We start from the raw sequence: 20,535 nt of genomic DNA on the forward strand, positions 1-20,535 counted from the left end.
TTGTGGGCTCTGTGCCGCAGAGCTAAAGGGTTGGACTTCAGTACAACTGGTGCTCTCCTTCTGCTAAGCCAGTGGTAGGAGACCAGCTCTTCATGTTTATGAAGCCATGTGCAGTGAATGTGTCTATTAGTGTATTTCTGTGAAAAGGTGGGATGGAGCGAGGCATGGTGAGTCATCGCCTTTCTCTGGCTGTCAGTGGTTCGTCCCTCAAAGGCATTTTTTACTGCTCCTGAACATTAGTGATACCATTTGAAGAATGGACTTTGCTGTAGGACTGTTGTATCCTGGTGTCACTATAAAGGTGGAGTGCAGCCATCCTTGCTCATGTGAAAATTTATTTCTGCATTTTTCATTTGCCACTGTGTTGGTTCCTGACATGTGATCCAGACGATGAACAAATGAGTTCATTAAAAATGTACTTCTTGGGCTTCCTTGGTGGCACAGTGGTTGAGAGTCTACCTGCCGATGCAGGGGACGCGGGTTTGTGCCCCGGTCCTGGAGGATCCCACATGCCGCGGAGCAGCTGGGCCCGTGAGCCATGGCCGCTGGGCCTGTGCGTCCGGAGCCTGTGCTCCGCAACGGGAGAGACCACAACAGTGAGAGGCCTGCATGCCGCAAAAAAAAAAAAAAAAAAAAGTACTTCTTGGGACTTCCCTGGCGGTCCAGTGGTTAAGATTTCGCCTTCCAACGCAGGGGGTGTGGGTTCGATCCCTGGTCGGGGAGCTAAGATCACACATGGCTCATGGCCAAAAAAACCGAAAACAAAACAGAAGTAATATTGTAACAAATTCAATAAAGGCTTTTAAAAAAATGGTCCACATCAAAAAAACAAATCTAAAAGGAAAAAGATGTACTTCTTTTGGATGTAACATTACAACAATTGCCAACATTTGATTAACTTTGAGTCACAGTATTTTTTAACTTGGTGGAGACTTTCAGGAACAATCTATCCAGTTGTCTTCTTTTAAAAATCAGCATGTTGGTCACTGGTCATTGGTTGATCTCATTGATGCATTCATTCAGTAATTAGCTATTGAACTCTCGTGTGCCATGCTTGTGCAGGCTTGTTGATTTTCTCACTTGACACTGAAATCGCAGTAAGATGGAAAGTCCTGAGCCAGAAGCACGGTCGCTCCATCTTGGGCCCATCCTCAGCATCTTCTTACTCTCCTACTGCCCGTCCTCTGACTTGTGTTACCTTATTGTACATTTTCCTTCCTCCATGAAATTGAAAATAGAGCCCAGCTTGGACTCATCCGTGCCTCTTCATGGTGCCATGTACATGCGGGAAGCTCAAAACACATCTGTTGAATGAATGAACAAAATAGTTAATTCCTTCTGATTTTTTCAGCATTGCCTCCTTTGCATTCATTTCCTAGAGTGAAAAGCTACCCAGGGCAGTGCTTGTAAACCACATATGCAGAGAAATGCACCCAGTGAATCCACTTTATATCAGAGTCTCTAAGGTTGAGCATGTGGGTGAGGAGGGCCGTGAGCTGCCCCCACTGCATGGCCTCAGGGCAGGAGCCAGAGGGGTCATGAAAGAGGTGTGGGGATCAGCCAAGCTGTATTGAGACTTGGCTTTGAGTGGACGTGACTTCTGCGTGGGGTGTTACTGGATGCTTCTGTATTGTTTAAAGCTATACTTCTTTTTTAAGGGCACATTATGTAAGATGGCAGTAAGACTGGACACCTTTTCTTACTGCTCTAAGGGCTCAGGTTACCCAGGGGAATGTGGCCCTGTTTGCATGTTAGTCAGTCTGATAAGCAAAGGGACATTGTGCAGAGCTCTCTGGGAGATGAACTTTGTGGGGCGCTGTGGCCACAGGGACCCAAGGAGTCCAAGCTGCATCCCTGAGGAAGAGTGAGGGTGATTGCAGCTCCCCAGCTCAGCCAAGGTGGGAAGGGTGTCCAGGGCAGAGAGACAGAGGGGACCAAGGAGATTCTGTAGCTCTTAGGTGCTCAGTCTTTGTAGAGTCTTCTGGTCAACGATGTTTGTTGAGTGCCTCATGGGCCAAGCACTGACTGGGAACTAGGGCTGCAGGGTGATCACAACATCTACCATCCTAGCTCTCATGGGATGTTCAGAAAGTCCAGAGAGGGAAGACAGAGAAGTATTTTAAACTTACACCAGTAGTCATAATTGTAGTGAGTGCTGTGAAAGAGAAAACTAGTTTCCCTGTTGAGGATGTGATGGGAGGCTCTAACCCAGCTGGGAGCATTGGGGAGGCTCCCTTGATGGAGGAACAAGCAGTGTGTTTGGGGTGTGGAGGTGGAAAGTTGTGGCCAAAGGCTGGAGAAGCAGGTAAGGCCTGGAAGGAAGGGTCTATCTGCAGTTTTCAAGGGTCGGGGCTGCTTCTCAAAGACCCCCTGGGCCTCTCCTTAACTCTGTTTAACAACCCTTTGAGTTTTTAGACTGACTCCATTGAGGACAGGGACCCTGTGTGATGGTGTCTGTCTCCAAGTCTATGCCTGGCAACTGGAGGGTCTTAATACATGATTTTTGAGGGGATGAATCATGGAATAAATGAAGGAAGGTAGAAAAGCTGCACAAAACCCTTGACTCCTACATGTTGACAGGAAGAGGAGTAAAGACATTATTTGCTTTCAGATCCTTGTGTTTGGGTTCAGAAAGCAGACATTCTAAGGCTTCATTCTTTTCTGTCATGCACAACGATGTTATTCTGTTGCACAGATGGGACAACATCATCACCTACTCTTTTCCAGGTGTTGTTTAAGGAAGTCCATAAAATTTGAAAAGCAGACTTAACATTTTTGTGTGGAATAACCCTCAAAGATAAGCAGAAATGTATGGAAAAGAAAGCATGGAAAAGAAAAAGCAAAAACTTTAAAAATCCATCATTACATATATTTGAAATCTTAAATGAGTCCTCTAGGGTGATATCCCTAAACTAGAGTGTTGTTTAGATTGGATTTTTCTTAAATGCAGGCATTCATCAGGGAGACAGTGGTACAGCCAGCTCAGACTGGATTTCTCCGTCCATTTTGTGCCTTGTGTTTGGGGGGAGATGAGACAGACATTAGGCGCAGTGAAGGGGCACCAGTAACGGGAACTCTCTCCCTTTCAAGGCAGTGATGGCCAGCGACTTTGCGGTGCCCAAATTCCGATACCTCGAGAGGCTCTTGATCGTTCATGGACACTGGTGCTATTCCCGACTTGCCAACATGGTGCTGTACTTCTTCTACAAAAACACAGTACGTATTTGGTGCCAGAGTCAAGGATTTTTGACGTGAAAGGCCTGAGATTCACAGGACCATCACCTGAACGTGGCCGGAGGGCTACCCCACAGCCTCCCATTGGTCCCACCCTCCTTGACCTTTGTGGATTTTCCCCAGGCCTGGCCTGGCGTTGTACCCTGCAGGGTCAGAAGTCTTAACTCACCTGCACCTCTGAGGATAGAAACAGGTAGATCCAAGGAGAACATCCACTTGGAGCTTTATAATAAGAAGTAGAGTGACCACGAGGTCCAGGGGTTTGCATGAGATCATCAGCCAGTGAGTGGCTGAGGCTGCATTCAGCCCCCATCCATCTGACTCCAGCTTCCAAGCCCTTGACCACTCTGTCCCTTAGTCTCTAAGGAGTGGTCTGCCGAGGTGCCCACAGACAGCAGTGCTCTGATTGGTGCTCTCTCCAGAGCAGGCAGGGGATCAGAAGATAAGCAGGAGTGTGATTGGCAGTCCTGGGTCAGCATGCGAGGACTCAGCCAGGCTTTGATCCTGATACTGAGCAGTCTTCGAGAAGCCTTTCCTCGTTCCCCTGGCCGACATGAATATACATACTCCTATGGCTGCATTGTTGCTTCTGTATTTGTCAACAATAGGCATCGTCACATTTTACCATAGTTTTCTATTCAGGGTACTTCCACACTAGACATTGACGCTCTACTACAACTTACTACACTCTACTACAACACCTAGTCCACTGCACCGTCTCAATAAATATGCAAATAAAATAATTTCACTTGTAAATCCAAGATTAACATGGACTGTCCAGGGACTTCCCTGGTGGTGCTGTGGTTAAGAATCCACCTGCCAATGCAAAGGACACGGGTTCGAGCCCTGGTCTGGGAAGATCCTACATGCTGCGGAGCAACTAAGCCCGTGTGCCACAGCTACTGAGCCTGTGCTGTAGAGCCCGCGAGCCACAACTACTGGAGCCCGCGTGCCACAACTACTGAAACCCACACGCCTAGAGCCCATGTTCTGCAACAAGAGAAGCCACCTCAATGAGAAGTCTGTGCACTGCAACGAAGAGTAGCCCCTGCTCACCACAACTAGAGAAAGCCCGCACGCAGCAACAAAGACCCAATGCACCCCCAACATTAATTAATTTTTTTTAAAAAGGAAAGATTGTTCAGAACCAGTGAATGAAGCATGTGAAGTGATAAAAATTTGATTGTGACCTAAACTGATTTCATAGAAAATTGTTTATTCAGATACAAATGGGCTTTGATATAGCAATTATGGCATTGAAGCTTTGGGGTCCAGATTTAATAAAGTAGAAACTATCGGTAAAAAAATGCGCCCACCCTGGGCCAGTGGGAAGGGGATGCCAGCAGGCACCCTCTCTGGCCAGCTCAGTCTGTAGTTGACCCTTCAGTTAGGGCATTCCCAGACCTGGCTGGCTCAGGACAATTCTGTCTCTCCAGGGACTCTGATCCAGGGCCCTGGTCCATTCCCTGTTGACCCGAACATTTAAATCTTAGTTCTTTCACTACTGTGTCCTTGGCAGACAGCTGTATGGCAGCCATAGTCCTCCAGGCTGGACCACATGGCCATTTCAAGACCCTACCCTACTTGTAAGTGAGGTATAGACGTTCTGCTGAGAAGTTGCTGGATTGCTACTTGTCCGTCTTGCCTCTGATAGCTTGTGGTTGAATGTACAAACAAGGAGACAAAGTAAATAAACTCTTGGGGTAACTGACTCTGCCGAGTAGTCCCATAAACCTACCCTGCTGAAATCCACAGCTCCAAAGTCAAGATCATCCTGTAGTCTTCTGAAACAAAATCAAATAAATTAAAAGGTTTATTTGTTTATTTCTAATTCCATTTTAAATCTCCATGTTCACTCTGAACTACCATCAGGACAGCTCTTGTGCATGTTCTTATAGTTTGTTCCAGACGCTTAGACCCACCTTTCTTTTCCCATCTCCCACCTCCTCACTCTCACCCATTATTCTGAAATTTCTTATAGCAAATTAATACAGATATTCAGGACCAATCATGGCATGTCTAATTTTATAAGTTGGGTCTTGGAAATAAATTGAGATTGGGTTCTGCCTGGGACTCAATCCACACAAGGATGTGCCGTGCTGTCCCTGTCCTTGTCAGATCACTCCCTTTTTACTGACTGCGTGGCGTTGCTTCCCTAGCACCCCCCCTCCCCACCAAGCACACAGTTGCAAACCTGGAGGGTCCCAGCTCCCAAGGGTGTAGGAGGGTGCTTTGAGTAAAGGTGAGCGGGGCTGGGCAGGGTGGAATCCTAGCCCCGTTTCTTTAGTTCATTAGCTGTGCAATCTGGAGCGAGTTATTTGCCTTCTGTGGATTTTGTTTTCTTTATCTGAAAACAAAACAAAATGGAACACGTGAATTGAACTCTGCTCTCTGTAATTCCTAATGAAAAGTTCTCAGATTGAGGGGATGGCATTCAATATTTCAGTTGCAGACGAGGCCCAGAGTGGCCGCCTGCAATGGTCACTGGCTCCTGCCTGCCACGGTGAATCTGTCCTCACGGAGGGGACAAGGAACGAGAAGGGGTCCCTGTTTTTATTCTGTATAAGATGCAAGGCCTCTGTTAACAAGTACTTAATCTACTTGAGAAATTCGAGGATAATCACTCTGCCTCCCAAAGTGAGAAATTCATTAGTTTTAGGAATAAGTTGGCCTTCCTTCCAGTAAGGAGCAGAGAAGAAAACTTTCCATAGCAACAGTGGTTTGGGGAGAAGGCTTTTGGGTACTGCAGTAAAAAAAAAAAAAAAGTCTCAGGTATCTAAGTACTTTTCCTCCTCTTTGTCTGACTCCACTTGCTCACTGATGAGTCATTAGGCTGTGCCTGAGGAGGTGGGAGAAAGAAAAGCAGGCGTGGGTGTGAAAAAGGGAAGAAAGTCAATGAAAAAGCCAAGTTTGTCAGTTTTCAGGATGGAGGGGAAAAGTTGCATTAAGTCATAGATTAAAACAAGTCCTGGAGGATCTGTGTCATTAGAGGTGATATCAGTGTAGACTATCATTTTTTCTGATCTTTGGAACAAGCCATTTTCAGGTCAGGAAACCCGAGCTCAGAGAGGTTAAGTGACTGTGTCAAGGTCAGAAATGTGCACAGCGGCAGCTCCAGAGCCCACACCCAGGCCGTTGTATGCAGTGCACAGCAGAGAATGTTCTTCCACCATGGCTCCTCCAGGCCACGAGTGGTTGAACAAGTTGGGTTTGTTACTCATACAATGACCATAGTCCAGTCGTTTGACATCTTGGACCTCAGTTTACTTTCCTCTAAATGAGGTGAGCACACTGGCCCTGCTTGAGCCTCAAACAAAGGAAATAGCCGTCCTGCCGACAGTAACGACCACAAAGCACTGATGAGCATCTCAGCGTGCAGGAAGCTCTTGTGAGTACTTGAAGGTGCATTAGTCATTAATCTTCACCACAACCCCACAGCTACGTACCATTGGTGTGCCTATTTCACGGACAAGGTCACTGAGGCAGAGAGGGGCTAAATGGTCTGTGCCAGGTTGCACAGCTAATAAGTGTAGGAATGCTTTGCAATTGCTAACCTTCCATGCGCCCCATAAAACATCAGGCCATGGATGTTCAGTGATCAAGTAATAGTGGGAAGAGGTCCACCCAGCTCCTACTGCGCATGGGAGGAGGCTTTTCCACCTCTCTGGACCTCACTTTCCTGTTCAGCATAGCTGTAGGGACCAGCGATAATGCCTGTAGCTCACTCACCAACAGAGTGCCCAGCAGATACCAGGGCTCAGTCAAGGCAGTGATGTTGGTGTCACCATCAACTTTACCGCCATGCTTGTGTGTGTCCTCCCCTCCATGCGAGTCAATAATTGCACACTGTTCCTCATTAAAAGAGGGAGGCAGGATCCAGGGTGTAGCCCAGGTAGGTTTGGTTTAGTGCCACAGAGAGGAGCACAAGGAAAGAAACCTCATGATGGGTAACCCTCTTGAGAGGGGAGCCACCCTAGACCCTGCCAGACCTTTGTTTTGTTTTCTCTTATGATCTGTGGCATTTGGGCCCAAGACTCCATCCCTCCAAGGGCTGTTGGTGGGAATTCCCAGCTTCCAATGCTGGTCTTTGATGCTCGAGGGATCGAGGAGGGAGGAGAAGGGGGAGGGAGAGACAGAGGGCACCAAAGTGAGGACTGTCTTTGGAGACAATTTCTGCCTATAAATTCAGTCTTTACAGTCAGACTCTGCAAAGCCCTCAGCTCCCTTGGACAAGATTCTGCAGGGCAGCTGAGAATTGCTTGTTCCCACTCTTCCCTTGATCGCAGATGTTCGTGGGCCTCCTGTTTTGGTTCCAGTTTTACTGTGGCTTCTCTGCATCCGCCATGATTGACCAGTGGTATCTGATCTTCTTTAATCTGCTCTTCTCATCGCTTCCCCAGCTTGTGACTGGGGTGCTGGACAAGGACGTGCCGGCTGACGTGCTGCTGACCAAGCCACAGCTCTACAAGAGCGGCCAGAACATGGAGGTGAAGCTCCCCTTCCCCCCACCCCATCTCCTGGCCCTCCACGCTCCACATCCAGCTCCTGGAAAGTTCAGGTCCCCACACCTGCCTTTAAATGGACACCCTGGGCAGACAGAGAAAAACAAATATCATATGATATCACTCATGTAGAGTCCAATTTTTAAAAATGATATAAATGCACTTATTTACAAAACAGAAACAGACTCTCAGATTTCGAAGACAAACTTATAGTTACCAAAGGGGAAACATTGGCGGGGAGGGATAAATTAGGAGCTTGGGATTAACATACACACACTACCATATATAAAATAGAGAACCAACAAGGACCTACTGTATAGCACAGGGAACTCTACTCAATATTCTGTAATAACCTATATGGGTAAAGAATCTGAAAAAGAATATATATACGTATAAGTAAATCACTTTGCTGTACACCTGAAACTAACACAACATCATACATCAACTGTACTCCAATAAAATTTAAAAAATAAAATAAAATCTTCCAAGAAAAAAATGGACACTGTGGAACAAACAGTTAAAATTCTAGAATCTGACCAGTGGGAGGAAAACAAAGAATTCTGTCTCTTGACTGCAATGCATTTATTTAAGTAGAGGGTTGATTGGTTGTGGTGATGGTATCAGGGGTGTATGTATGTGCCCAAACCCATCGAAATGTGTACATTTAAAGTGTGTGGTTTTTGTATATCAATTTACATAAAGCTTTTTGAAAAAAAAAAAAAAGATTTTTTAAAAAGTATACTGAGGTGAAAACTGTCTTTACTCCAGGAGCCCAAGGAAAGCCCGTTTGGAATCCAAGTCACGTGGGATGACTGCAGGCAGAGCAGAGATTTTTCTAAAACACCCCCAAAGAAATGTGATTTCCTTTGAATGGGGATTAATGGGAAAATAAACCCTTAGGGAAACCCTGGGAAGAACAAGTGAACACAAACAGATGATGTAAAATACATGTTTACATCAATACATCACATAGATTGACGTGCTAATTACCAGCTGTTCCTAGCTGGCCATTAAAGAAAGCCCTGTGAGTGCTTCTCTTGGGCTGGTTGGAATTATTATATGAGTGCCCAGGGAACGGATCCCCGCATATCCCACAATGGTCTCTCATTCGGAACTGATTTACTGAAGAGTGGACTTCCCCACAGGCAGCCTGGGGTAGGTAGAGGGCTGCTTAGGGTCAGGTAGATGAGGAGGGCCTCCGCTTGTCACCTGTCACGTGAGGGAGCTCTTGCACTCAGCCAGGCCTCACGTCCTAGGTGGCCACAGGGAGTTTGTCCTGGGGACAAACCAGGAGGGCCTGGCTTTCGTAAGTGCTCAGTAAACGCTCATCCTGCCTGCTCTGCGCGTCCTGCGTCCTGCGTCCTGCGGGCCAGTGCTGGCACCAGCAGCTCAGAACTCCGCAGTGCCAGATACAGATTGGGGCATCCAGATAAGGAAGACTTGATTAGTCTGTTTCAAAGTCATTTTTTGCCCATGGTAGACAGCTTTTTGATTTTAACATTAGGAAACACCCATGATCTAATTTTAAAATAACTCACTTTTAAGAAATATTCTAGCGGGTCCCCCAACGGAGGGAAGCAAAGCCCTGACAAAGTAGGCGGCTCAGGTTGGGGCAGATGCCGGAATTTCATGCACTAGTCCCTGTCTAGGGAAATTCCTTATGGGATTTAGAAAGCATTTTCATCTTTCTGCTGTTGACTGAGAATGCTGTAGCAGGCCTTGTGGGCACAAATGCTCGCAGTGAATTACTCAGCCCCATGTGCCCCTGTAGGCCTTTCTGTAGTGTTTTTTCACCAGTCCTCCACACTCCAGGATCTCCCTCTCCAAAGTCCTGAATTAGCAGGTGTCCCTGGGGTGCTTGACTTGTGCCTTCATGGCCCCCGTAGGTGACGGAAAACCATTTGAAGAGATGAGGCCTTTCCTGTAATCTCCGTGCTTGTTTTTGTGTCTCAGGAATATCGGCCTCGTACGTTCTGGTTGAACATGGCTGATGCTGCCTTCCAGAGCCTGGTGTGTTTTTTCATTCCCTACCTGGTAAGTTGGCACCCGGCCCAGCCTTTCCCACCAGCTTTATCTGGCGACACACAGACACAGGACCTCGCTGTCTTTCAGGCCTACCACGACTCAGACACAGACATGTTCACCTGGGGGACCCCCATCACCGCCATCGCGCTGTTCACCTTCCTCCTGCACCTGGGTATAGAAACCAAGACCTGGGTGAGAGTTGTGGGCCTGATCCAGAAGGGGGCTGGTCTGCGATCTGCTTACTTCCGTGCACATTCTGTGAGATTGAGCAGAGATTTGAGTTGGGGGCTGGGGGGGACTGCAAAGCTGGCCTCACTGTGATGAGAACAAAAGCAGATGCACAGGCCGGCCATGCACACGCAAGCCCAGGGTGTGGGAGCAGCACTTGTCCCGGGCAGTGCTGGGCTCCTGCCTGCCTGAGCCCCTCCACCCCAGCTCTCCTTCCCTGTCCTTCCCTTGGCACCTGACTTCCATCTCGCCACTTGTGTTCAGGCCGGTCCACCAGTTCTCAAGGCTCCATGCCCCACCGACCACCCTGTTCCCACTACGCCCTCTTACATCCTCCACTTGCAGAGGACCAGTGCATTTTTGTTGAGATAAAAGCCCTTTCTTTTTCCCCCTCAGACCTGGCTCAACTGGATGGCTTGTGGCTTCAGTATACTTTTATTTTTCACTGTGGCTTTGATTTATAATGCTTCCTGTGCAATGTGCTACCCTCCATCCAACCCCTATTGGACCATGCAGACGTTAATGGGCGACCCTGTGTTTTACTTCATTTGTCTCATAGCACCCGTCGCCGCGCTGCTGCCCAGGTGGGTATCAGGGACAGTGGCCTTTGGGTCCCACGTGGGCTCTGACAGCATTCTCCTTTGTTGTGTTCCTGTACCGTTCATGTCTCAGAAGCTCAAAGGCCCCACTGCAGCAATAGCTGACTGTGTTCTATATGTTCTTTCCAGATTGTTTTTCAAAGCCCTGCAGAGGAGCCTTTTCCCCACCCAACTGCAGCTGGGACGCCAGTTGGTTAGAAGGTCCCCCAGGAAACTCAGGGCTCCCAAAGAGACCTTTGCTCAGGGACACCTCCCAGGAGAACCGAGGACGGAACCGTCAGAACAGAGGAGCATCAGTGCCTCGGGGTCCTTCTCCCAGGACTGTAGCTCGCAGGTGTTTTGGCATGCACAGCAGTCGTCCTGCTCTCCAGAGGCCAGCGGGGAGCCCAGCGTGGTGGACATGGGCATGTCTCTGAGGGAGGACACACTGCTGGAAGGGCTGGGCAGCCAGACCCCAGGGTCCTCCTCACCAGGGAAGGTGATCCCGGAAGGCTGTCCAGGGGACTCCAAGATGAAACCCACAAGTGCCAGCAGGGCAGCTGCCCTGTCGTCCATCTTCAGCCTGCCCAGCCTCAGCTCACTCAACTGGATTTCCTCCCTCTCTCTGGTCAGCGGGCTGGGAAGTGTCCTACAGTTCTCCCGAAGTGGTTTACAGATGGACAGGCGGGACGGCGAGTTCCTACCCAGCCCCCCGCAGCCAGACCAGGACCTGCGAGGCTTGAGTGGGCAGACCACGGACTACTTCTAGGACCTCCTTCCAGGGATTACAGCTGGCGGTGGCAGCGGTGAAAACCTCAAAATGCTTTTTTTATAACATAGATGTTAATATTATTTATGTTTATTATTTGCACAGAAGAGTTCTAGTGAGATGTATTTTATATATTTCCAAGGCTAACACAGGAAATGAAAGGTACCAAAAAAGAAAGTTTATTTTTTAAAATTTCTAACTAGAGTATATTGAAAAGAAAAATAAGAGCTTTATCATATATAAAAGTTTAAAGAAGAGCGACACTTGAGAGGTGGGTTTAGATTTATTTTTTCATCTCATTTTATAAGAAAATGCAGTCTGATCGGTTTTCTTCAACACGTGTGATGTTTGCTTTCCCCTAGTGGAAATGCGTGTGAGCACAGTGAACCCTGGGCGGGTGTGGACGATGTGAGGGGAGGTGACAGGCACGCACACGGCCCCAGCAGAGATCCCCACTGTCTGTCTCTCAATCCCACCACTGGGAGGGTGGACTCTGCTTCACCAGGAAAGGGAAAGTGAGAACTCTGGGAAAACACACATACACACACACACACACACACGAAATTCATTCCAACATTCTACTCTATGCAGGCATTTGGTAAAGACCACCTGTAGGTATTATAGTTCCTATGTAGGGTCTCGCCTGTTAAAATCATAACAAGCAATAAACAACCTTCACTTTGCAAAGAGAACGTTTGGGGTTGCCACTGTTGTGTGGTATTATTAATACGTGACCTAATGTTACCAAATGCAAGTTCATGTGCTTGGCGCACAGTGAGGCCAAACAAACCAAAACATCAGAGTTTGGATCAGAGAAAAGCTCATTGCAGGGCTAAGCAAGAACGGGTAGCGCGTGCTCAAAAATACCCCAAACTCCTCAAAGGGTTTCAACAAAGCATTTTTAAAGGCCAGGTGAGAGAGGGACATGCCAGGGTCTGTGATCAGCTGTGCACAATTCTCTGATGGTGATCAATCCTCAGGGCTCACGATCATCAAGCATTAATTTCTTCCTTCTGGTGGTGGTACCAGCATCTGGAAAACTCAGGAAATATGCATCAGATACTATCATCTAGGTACTTCAGAGAGGAGCTATAGCAGAGAATATGGGGGAGGGGTCTGTCCTGGGAAGACCCCGTAGGGTCCTGCTCGGTTACACTGACAGAACATATTCTGAGTACTCCAGGGCACTTCCTCATGGCAAATCCTTTTAGACCCTGTGGAGGAAACAGCTGGGAGACATGCAAGCTGCACATTGGGACACTGTGACATAGGCTACACCAGCTCCCTGCACCAAGAGGCTGGGGTCTTTAGGTTTTTGTCTTATGAGTCATTACTTCTGTCTCTAAACAGAGAAAAAGAGAAAGAAAAGATTATAAGAATCCAAGGCAGTTGTATAGCATTTGCTCTTCAGAACCCTCTCTTTAACTTTGCCAGCCATTGTGAGTTGCCTGCTTGCTCAGCCTGGGGATGTGAAGTGAGCAGGGTGTGCTCCTGCTGAGGACTCCTGTGGCTGCCTGTCCCCGGAGCAGCAATGTGCAGAGGTCGGAGGATCTCAGGACTAAGAAGTTTCTGAGCACAGCATGCCAGCAATAATGGCTGGTTACCCGGCGTGTGTGGCTCATTGCATGTGACAGAAGATGCACCTCATCTGGTCAGATGGAAAGGGACGGCAGGCCTCATGTCTGCAAGGCCAGGGAGAAGGTGGGCTCCAGGGCAATTGAACATGCAACTCAGACCTGGGCTTTCCCCTTTCTCCCTGCACTCAGCTTTCTGGGATCAGCTTGATCCCAAGGCTGGCTCTGTTCTTGGTAATGACATGACTGGAACCATCCCAGGACATGTGCTCACATCATGCTCCAGAGGAGAGAGAGGGTGTCACTCTCCACATCCTGAGCAGAGTCTTGGTTTCCTTGACCTCATGCAGTTGCAGGACAGCCTTAAACCAGTTACTGGAAAATTGTGAGAATGTCCTGACAGGCTCCAGGTTGGAGCTGAGAAAGGTCAGCTTCCCTCCAAGTAACTGGGCTGCATGAGTGGATACTCAGGAATATCTGGGTCCTGTTAGTGGGGCAAGAGAGAAGAAGGAGTGGAGGGGCTTCAGCAGCCAGCAATGCCCAGGACTGAAAGTGGTGCTGTCCTAGCCCACCCCCTCCCCCCATGCCTGAGATTACCTCATGTTTTCTTGGAGCAACACATATGAAAAGAATTTCCCTGGGAAGATACACAGCTCTATCATTTCCTGAATTAAGGTAATGGTTGTTAGTACAAAGTACAAGAAGAACTAGACACCTATTTACCTGAGTATCTGAGAATTCAAAATGCCCCAGCTTCCAGATTTTCCTGCACTCACAATCTACCTTCTTTCCAAAGACATCTTTCTTCCATACATACTTTCTCTTGGGAAATGGAATGATCCAGGAAGTGGCTTTGTGAATATGCCTACCAAGCCCATTTCAGAGAAAAAAGCATCATAAAGGGCATTGGCAGTTAGCTGCCCAAAGGATGAAGAATATTTATAGAAGCCTACAATAATATTATCACACGCAGCTAAGTTTGATCTCAAATGAACATACTACAGAGATGAACTCCATGATTATCTCAAAAGAACCCTGGGAAGTACATGTCACATCACTCAATCCTAATTACAAATCCAAAATAAAGAAGGCTGCCTCTGCTCTTGGTGACAAAATGGATGGACTAAGTATATGACATTATACAAAACCAATTTTAAGTTCTTGGCGGTCAGATCTGTGTCCTCTTCACCTTATACCCTTGGCAGTAGCATAGAACCTAGCTCTTAGAATGCACTCAGGAAATGTGTGGTGACCCCAAGAACTAATGTTTATGCTGAAACACTAAAGGCATTCCTGTTAGAATCAGAGATAAAGGAAAGTTGCTTGTTATAACCCAGTATTATTTAATATTTTTTGGAACTTCTGGGTAATGCAATAAGACATGAACTTTTAAAAAGAATGAATATTGGAATTAGAGACCAAATTATAATTACTTACACGTATTGAAACCGTGCACCTCAGATGGGACTTGAACCCGTGGGCCAGACTCAAACCCAGCCAAAACCCAGGTTGGGACTTGAACCCACTGTCTTTTAATTGAAATCACACACCTGATCTCAGGACTTAGTGAAGCTCAGGTTTTTTATGTCTCATGGCAGAAAGAATTCAGTGAGAGACAAAGTGATAGGTAAGAAGTGGATTTATTTAGAGAGAAACACTCCACAGATGGAGTGTGGGCCATCTCAGAAGGCGAGAGGCCCTGAAATATGTGGTGGTTAGTTTTTATGGGCTGGGTAATTTCATAGGCTAATGAGTGGGAGGATTAGTCTAACTATTTTGGGGAAGGGACAGGGATTTCCAGGAATTGGGCCACCGTCCACTTTTTGACCTTTTATGGTCAGCCTGGAAACTGTCATGGCACTGGTGGGTGTATCATTTAGTTGATGTATTATGATGAGCATATAATGAGGCTCAAGGTCTAGTGGAAGTCAAATCTTCTGCCATCTTGGACCTAGTTGTTTCTAACCAGTTAATGTCCTCGATGGCTATGCCATTCTTTTAAATGTTGTACCCTGCCCCCTTTCCTCCTCTTTCATTCCCCAGAGATTTTACTCCTATATTCTTCTGGGAAGTAGAGGGGCAACGGTCCATCTCTGTAACTGCTTCAAGGCTGAGTAGGGGGATCGATCCTGCCTGTCAGGGAGTAAAAATCTCTAGATGCTTGATCTAGGGACCCCAGGGACAGGACAGCTCCTTGTTTTAAGTTGGTATGGGCTGGAATCCTCGTACAGCCATCATCTTGATATGGAACTGTTGTGACTGTTTCCTTAGCCTTCCTATGAATCTTCTTGATGATGAAGCACTTTTTGTAACAGCATCAGAGTACAAAAATAGCCATCTATAAATGACAGAACACTTAAAAGGCATGATTAAACCTCTGATTACAGTGTAATTGATAAAGAAACTTGGTTACAATAACCAGAATTAGGAATGATTACATTTAACTTAACATACCAAATAATCTTAGTTAAGTATTTTTCTTTGAGATGCCTCAGGGGCCCTCTAAAGCATCCCAAAGTTAGCTGTAAATCAAAAGAACTAATTAAAATTTGATCTTTGGTGAGTTTGTCAAAAAGTTTTAAAATACTTGGTCAAATACCATCATAGGTCACTGTGAGACAATACTTACTCCTTAACCAAAGTTAAAAGAGGTCTCAAAAGCAAAAACAGTTCACTTAAAGGCAAAGAAATTTACATAATCTGTTATCAAAAGCAGCATTTCAAGAAAACTTTGCAGGGAGAAACCAAATCCAGTCTTGCCTCAGCCTACTCCCAACAAAATCCATTTGCCCAACTAAATTTAATCCAATCTTAGAAAATCCTGATCATGCACAACTCTTTTCAGTATTTTTTTTTATTCCTCACACCTTCTTTCATTGAAGACATACATCTTACTTGCCTTAAAAGTTTTTTTCACATCGAGTTAATTTTCTTACTGACAAATTTGCTATAGGAATAACATAAACTTGACCTTCAGTAAACCTAGGTACAACAGAAGAGGTATTATACTTAATATTGATGACTCTAAAGACGTGTCTATATTAATTAAACCAACAAACTTAAGCTAGCTTTAATACCAGATATCCGTTCAGTACTGAATATTTCCCAGATCATGTGAACCTGAAATTCATTTGGCTGGTTTTCTTCACATTTATGAGTATTTATATAAACACTTAATTTTAAAAGCCAATTAAATAGAGCTGTTTTATGAATTTTGGCAGTACCATACATCTATAACACATATATAGATAGGTACAAACAAAAACCTCATAGCTCCTGTCTCACAATTTCAGCCATGAGTCAGGTACAAATATGTAAAACCCATCATTTACAGAAGAGATTGGATTCAAATTGGGCTTCTGGCAGATGAAACAAATCAAGGTCACCTGTCTAGATGGCTAAACTCCTTTTACTAATGTTTACAGAAAAGACACTTAGGATTTCTATTTATCCTTGACAAGTCATGTTCTAAATTACCCCCTTTTGCAAAATTTGTATTTTAAAAGATGGTGGAGATAAGTGTTCCTGGAGAAGACCAGGTAGAACATTTGTATCTTTGAGAAGGCACAGGCAATTTCCTCCTAGGATGACTTTTGTTCCCTTAAGGTCAGAAAAATGAATTTTTTCTTCTTTTCTTTTCTTTTCTTTTTTTAAAAATATTTATTTATTTATTTATTTATTTTTGGCTGTGTTGGGTCTTCATTTCTGTGCGAGGGCTTTCTCCAGTTGCGGCAAGTGGGGGCCACTCTTCATCGCGGTGCGCAGGCCTCTCACTATCACGGCCTCTCTTGTTGCGGAGCACAGGCTCCAGACGCGCAGGCTCAGTAGTTGTGGCTCACGGGCTTAGTTGCTCCGTGGCATGTGGGATCTTCCCAGACCAGGGCTCGAACCCATGTCCCCTGCACTGGCAGGCAGATTCCCAACGACTGCACCACAGGGAAGCCCCTCTTTTCTTTTTTTTCCCTCGAACAACTGTGTGGCCACCTCAATGATATCAAATGACTGATACATTCATTCACCTATGTTGTAATGTTTTACTTTCCCTCATTTAGCTTAGGGAAAAGGGCTTCCCCAGAAAATTTTTATCAGGCTCCAAATATCAGCTATGGTTAGTCTAGTTCGATTACTGACCTCCCATTTTGTAATGTATTCACAGACACTTTTGAGGATCTTCCCTGGTTTAAGAAATTTGTGCCTTATATTCAGACACTCTGTAACCGTTTTTAACTTAATAATCACCAGCTGGAAATCTTTGGCCAAGCCCGGAACCTCACTATTCCATACTCCAGGGTCTACTAAGTCTTCTATTTTAGCTCCAGATTCAATCTGTTACTTTTCTGCTTTCTGTTAGTATCATATGGTGGTGAAGGTGTTTCCCTTGCCCCTCAAGAAACAGAGTGGCCCCTAACATAGTTAATAAATCTCTTCCCATTAAAGAGATGAGACTATCAGGTACAAAGAGAAAGGAATGTAGAAACAGCTGGCCATTGATGTTGCATAAAAGGGGTTCCAGGAAAGTGTGCCACTGCCTCATCTCTGACACCCCCATTACATACTCCTTATGACTGCTAAGGTTTCCAATCCTTTGGGTTAAGACTGAAAAGGTTGCACCAGCAACTATAAGAAATTTTATAAAGTGGCCCACCATATCAGTGACCACCCGAGGCTCGACATTAGTTATATAGATGGTATCTCTAGGCAGAGACACCTTTGGCCTTGGGCCGCTTCAGTCTTCTGATTGTAAAACCATCAATGGCCGAGGGGCCCCCCATCACTCTCTGGCATCTGGGGCATTCTCTCTTCCAATGTCCTGGCTATTTGCAAAGGGTGTAATGATTGCAATCCTCATTCTAGTGCCCTGTTTGTCCACACAGGGTACATTGGTCCTGTCTGGGTGCCCGTGGGCCTAATAGTCTGCCAGGGCCAGATTGGCCCCGAAAAGCTGGCTTCCCCTTTGGTGGTCTCTGAGCAGACAAAGCCACTGCCAGCATTTGGGCCTTTTGCATATTTTGCTGGGTGCATTCATTCAGCCTTCTCAGCCATCTCCCTATATTGAAAACTTAATAAGCCAATTGAAGCAAATCATTCATTGGAGTCTGAGAACCAGCAGTTGCCTTCTGAATTTTGTACCTGCTGTCTGGGGCAGACTGGGCTATGAAACTCAGAACCAAAAGGACCTGTCCCTCGGGGGAGGAGGGATCTATGTTCATATACTTCCTAAAAGCTTCCATTAGTCTCCCTTGGAAGACTGCAGGATTTTTGTCCTGTCCCTGTTGGATCTCTTTTACCTTTTCATAATTAACAGGTTTTACTGTAAGTTTCTTCATGCCCTCTATTAAACAGGTAATCATATGGCCTTGTCTATCTCTTATCAATAGAATTTACCTGGTAATTCCATTGTGGGTCTACCTCCAAGAATGGCACTGTTCCCCACCCAGTGTACTTCATGGCCCTATAGGGTGGGTCAGTTAAAATGTCCTCTGTGTTCTTCCTAGAGTTATCCCTCTGAGCTACACATTCCTTAAATTCCTTTGGGTTTCACTGTCTAAATACAAGGCCGTGAAAATTTGAACATACAGAATCTCACTCCATTTTCATTTTCTTCTACAGTATAAACCTAACTGCAATATAGTATCATAACTCAGGGACCCATTTAGTGGCCACTTTTCTTGGCTTTCTAACTAATATTGTGGCCAAACCTGATTATATAATGTAATATGTTTTTTTCCTTTTTAATTCCTGTTGTCTGAATTTTTTTTTTTTTTTTTTTTTGCAGTACTAGGGCCTCTCACTGTTGTGGCCTCTCCCGTTGCAGAGCACAGGCTTTGGACACGCAGGCTCAGCGGCCATGGCTCATGGGCCCAGCCACTCCGCGGCATGTGGCATCTTCCCGGACTGGGGCATGAACCCGTGTCCCCTGCATTGGCAGGCGGACTCTCAACCACTGCGCCACCAGGGAAGCCCCTGTTGTCTGATTTTTTTCCCCCAATCCCGGAGGATATGATCCAGAGGGGTATTGGTCAGGATTGATGTGGCTTGACCCATTTCAGACCCAAGCCTGAGGTGAGGTCTTTAATTTCCATGCTATCCAAAAGTTCCCCTCTTATGTCAAAATCCACCACGCAATTTGGTCAAGATTTGCACTTATGATTTTAGGTGCTATCCCTTCCAAGGTAGCCTCCCAACCAGGTGTTAGTGCCCAAAAAGTTGCCACAAAGGAATGGTACAGAAGGTGTCCCCCACAGTGTTGCTGATGAGTGAGAGTTGGCCTAGCTGCAAGTTGGGAATAAATGGTCAGCACTTGTCAATAAAAAGTACATCTTGGCAGCCACACACGTCTTCTGGGGTTAAGAAAAGAAAAAAAGAAATGAAACAGGAATGAACATAGAATGTAAGAGAAAAACCAGAGTCAAGGAGAAGAGTATAGATTACCAAATTCTGCAGTAATAATTCTGTCCTGGACCTGCTGTTGGATGTGCCTAAGCATAGCCATTCCACACCATCTTTCTATAGCAAACCATGCCAATTGCCATTATTCCTCTGGTCTGGACCTAGATTCCTGATCAGAGCCCTGAAGCATTCGGGGTTGACCAGCCCATCAAAAATGGGCAGACATTGGCAGAGCATACTCCCCAGTACACCTGGCTCATGGAATCCCACAAGCCCGTCTACGACCAAGACCTAACTCTCAACATTTTCTTACCTTATCACTGTCCCTTCATGGTTGCCAGCTGAAACTATGCACCTCAGATGGGACTTGAACCCACGGGCCGGGACTTGAACATGGCCAGAACACATATTGGGACTTGAACCCACTGTCTTTTAACTGAAAAATCACACACCTGGCCTCAGGAGTTACTGAAGCTAATGTTCTTTATGTCTCATGGCAGAAAGAATTCAGTGAGAGACAAAGTGATAAGTAAGAAGTGGATTTATTTAGAGAGATACACATTCCATAGACAGAATGTGGTCAGTATCAAAAGGTAAAAATGGCCCTGGGAGAAACACACTCCACAGACAGAGTGAGAGCCATCTCAGAAGGTGAGAGGTCCTGAAATATGAAGTGGTTAGTTTTTATGGGCTGGGTAATTTCATAGGCTAATGGTGGGAGGATTATTCCAACTATTTGGGGGAAGGGGAAGGGATTTCCAGGAACTGGGCCACTGCCCACTTTTTGGCCTTTTATGGTCGGCCTCGGAACTGTCATGGCATTAGTGGGCGTGTCATTTAGCATGCTAACATATCACAATAAGCAGTTAATGAGGCTCAAGATCTACTGGAAGTCGCGAATCCTTTGCCATGTTGGATCTAGTTGGTTCTAACCAGTTTTTGTCATGTCCTATGGCTATGTCATTCTTTTAAAGTTGTGCTCTGCCCCCCTCCCTCCTGTTTCATTATGGTTGTATACCCCAAATTCAAATGAATAAACTAGAAGGTTTTTCAGGACTAACAAGAGGAAGCAATAAATGGACTAACTACAAGGGAAAAAAACTAGTTTTTCTATAGAGCATGATGGGGAAAAGGAAAAGTTCTCATTCACCAATACAACACCAGCACTAACAAAAATTTAAAAACCTAAGAATACTCTAAGTATAAAGACAACCTACCAGAGTTTAGGAAGACGT

General features: G+C 45.8%; 1 protein-coding gene across 1 annotated transcript in view; it reads left to right on the top strand.

Moving 5' to 3' along the window:
- The window catches only part of ATP10A (ATPase phospholipid transporting 10A (putative)), a 175,285-nt gene extending 163,260 nt beyond the window's left edge, over positions 1–12,025 (top strand). Inside the window, 7 exon segments of the mRNA XM_027083251.1 lie at positions 3,091–3,216; positions 7,521–7,721; positions 9,690–9,770; positions 9,849–9,953; positions 10,386–10,573; positions 10,718–11,232; positions 11,235–12,025. Coding sequence (XP_026939052.1) covers positions 3,091–3,216; positions 7,521–7,721; positions 9,690–9,770; positions 9,849–9,953; positions 10,386–10,573; positions 10,718–11,232; positions 11,235–11,377 — 1,359 coding nt within the window. The 3' untranslated portion in view covers positions 11,378–12,025.
- The last annotated feature ends 8,510 nt before the right edge of the window (positions 12,026–20,535 follow it).

The sequence above is a fragment of the Aethalodelphis obliquidens genome, unplaced genomic scaffold, assembly GCF_003676395.1.
Source record: "Aethalodelphis obliquidens isolate GAN/ISIS:26980383/991018 unplaced genomic scaffold, ASM367639v1 scaffold49, whole genome shotgun sequence".
Classification (NCBI taxonomy): Eukaryota; Metazoa; Chordata; class Mammalia; order Artiodactyla; family Delphinidae; genus Aethalodelphis; species Aethalodelphis obliquidens.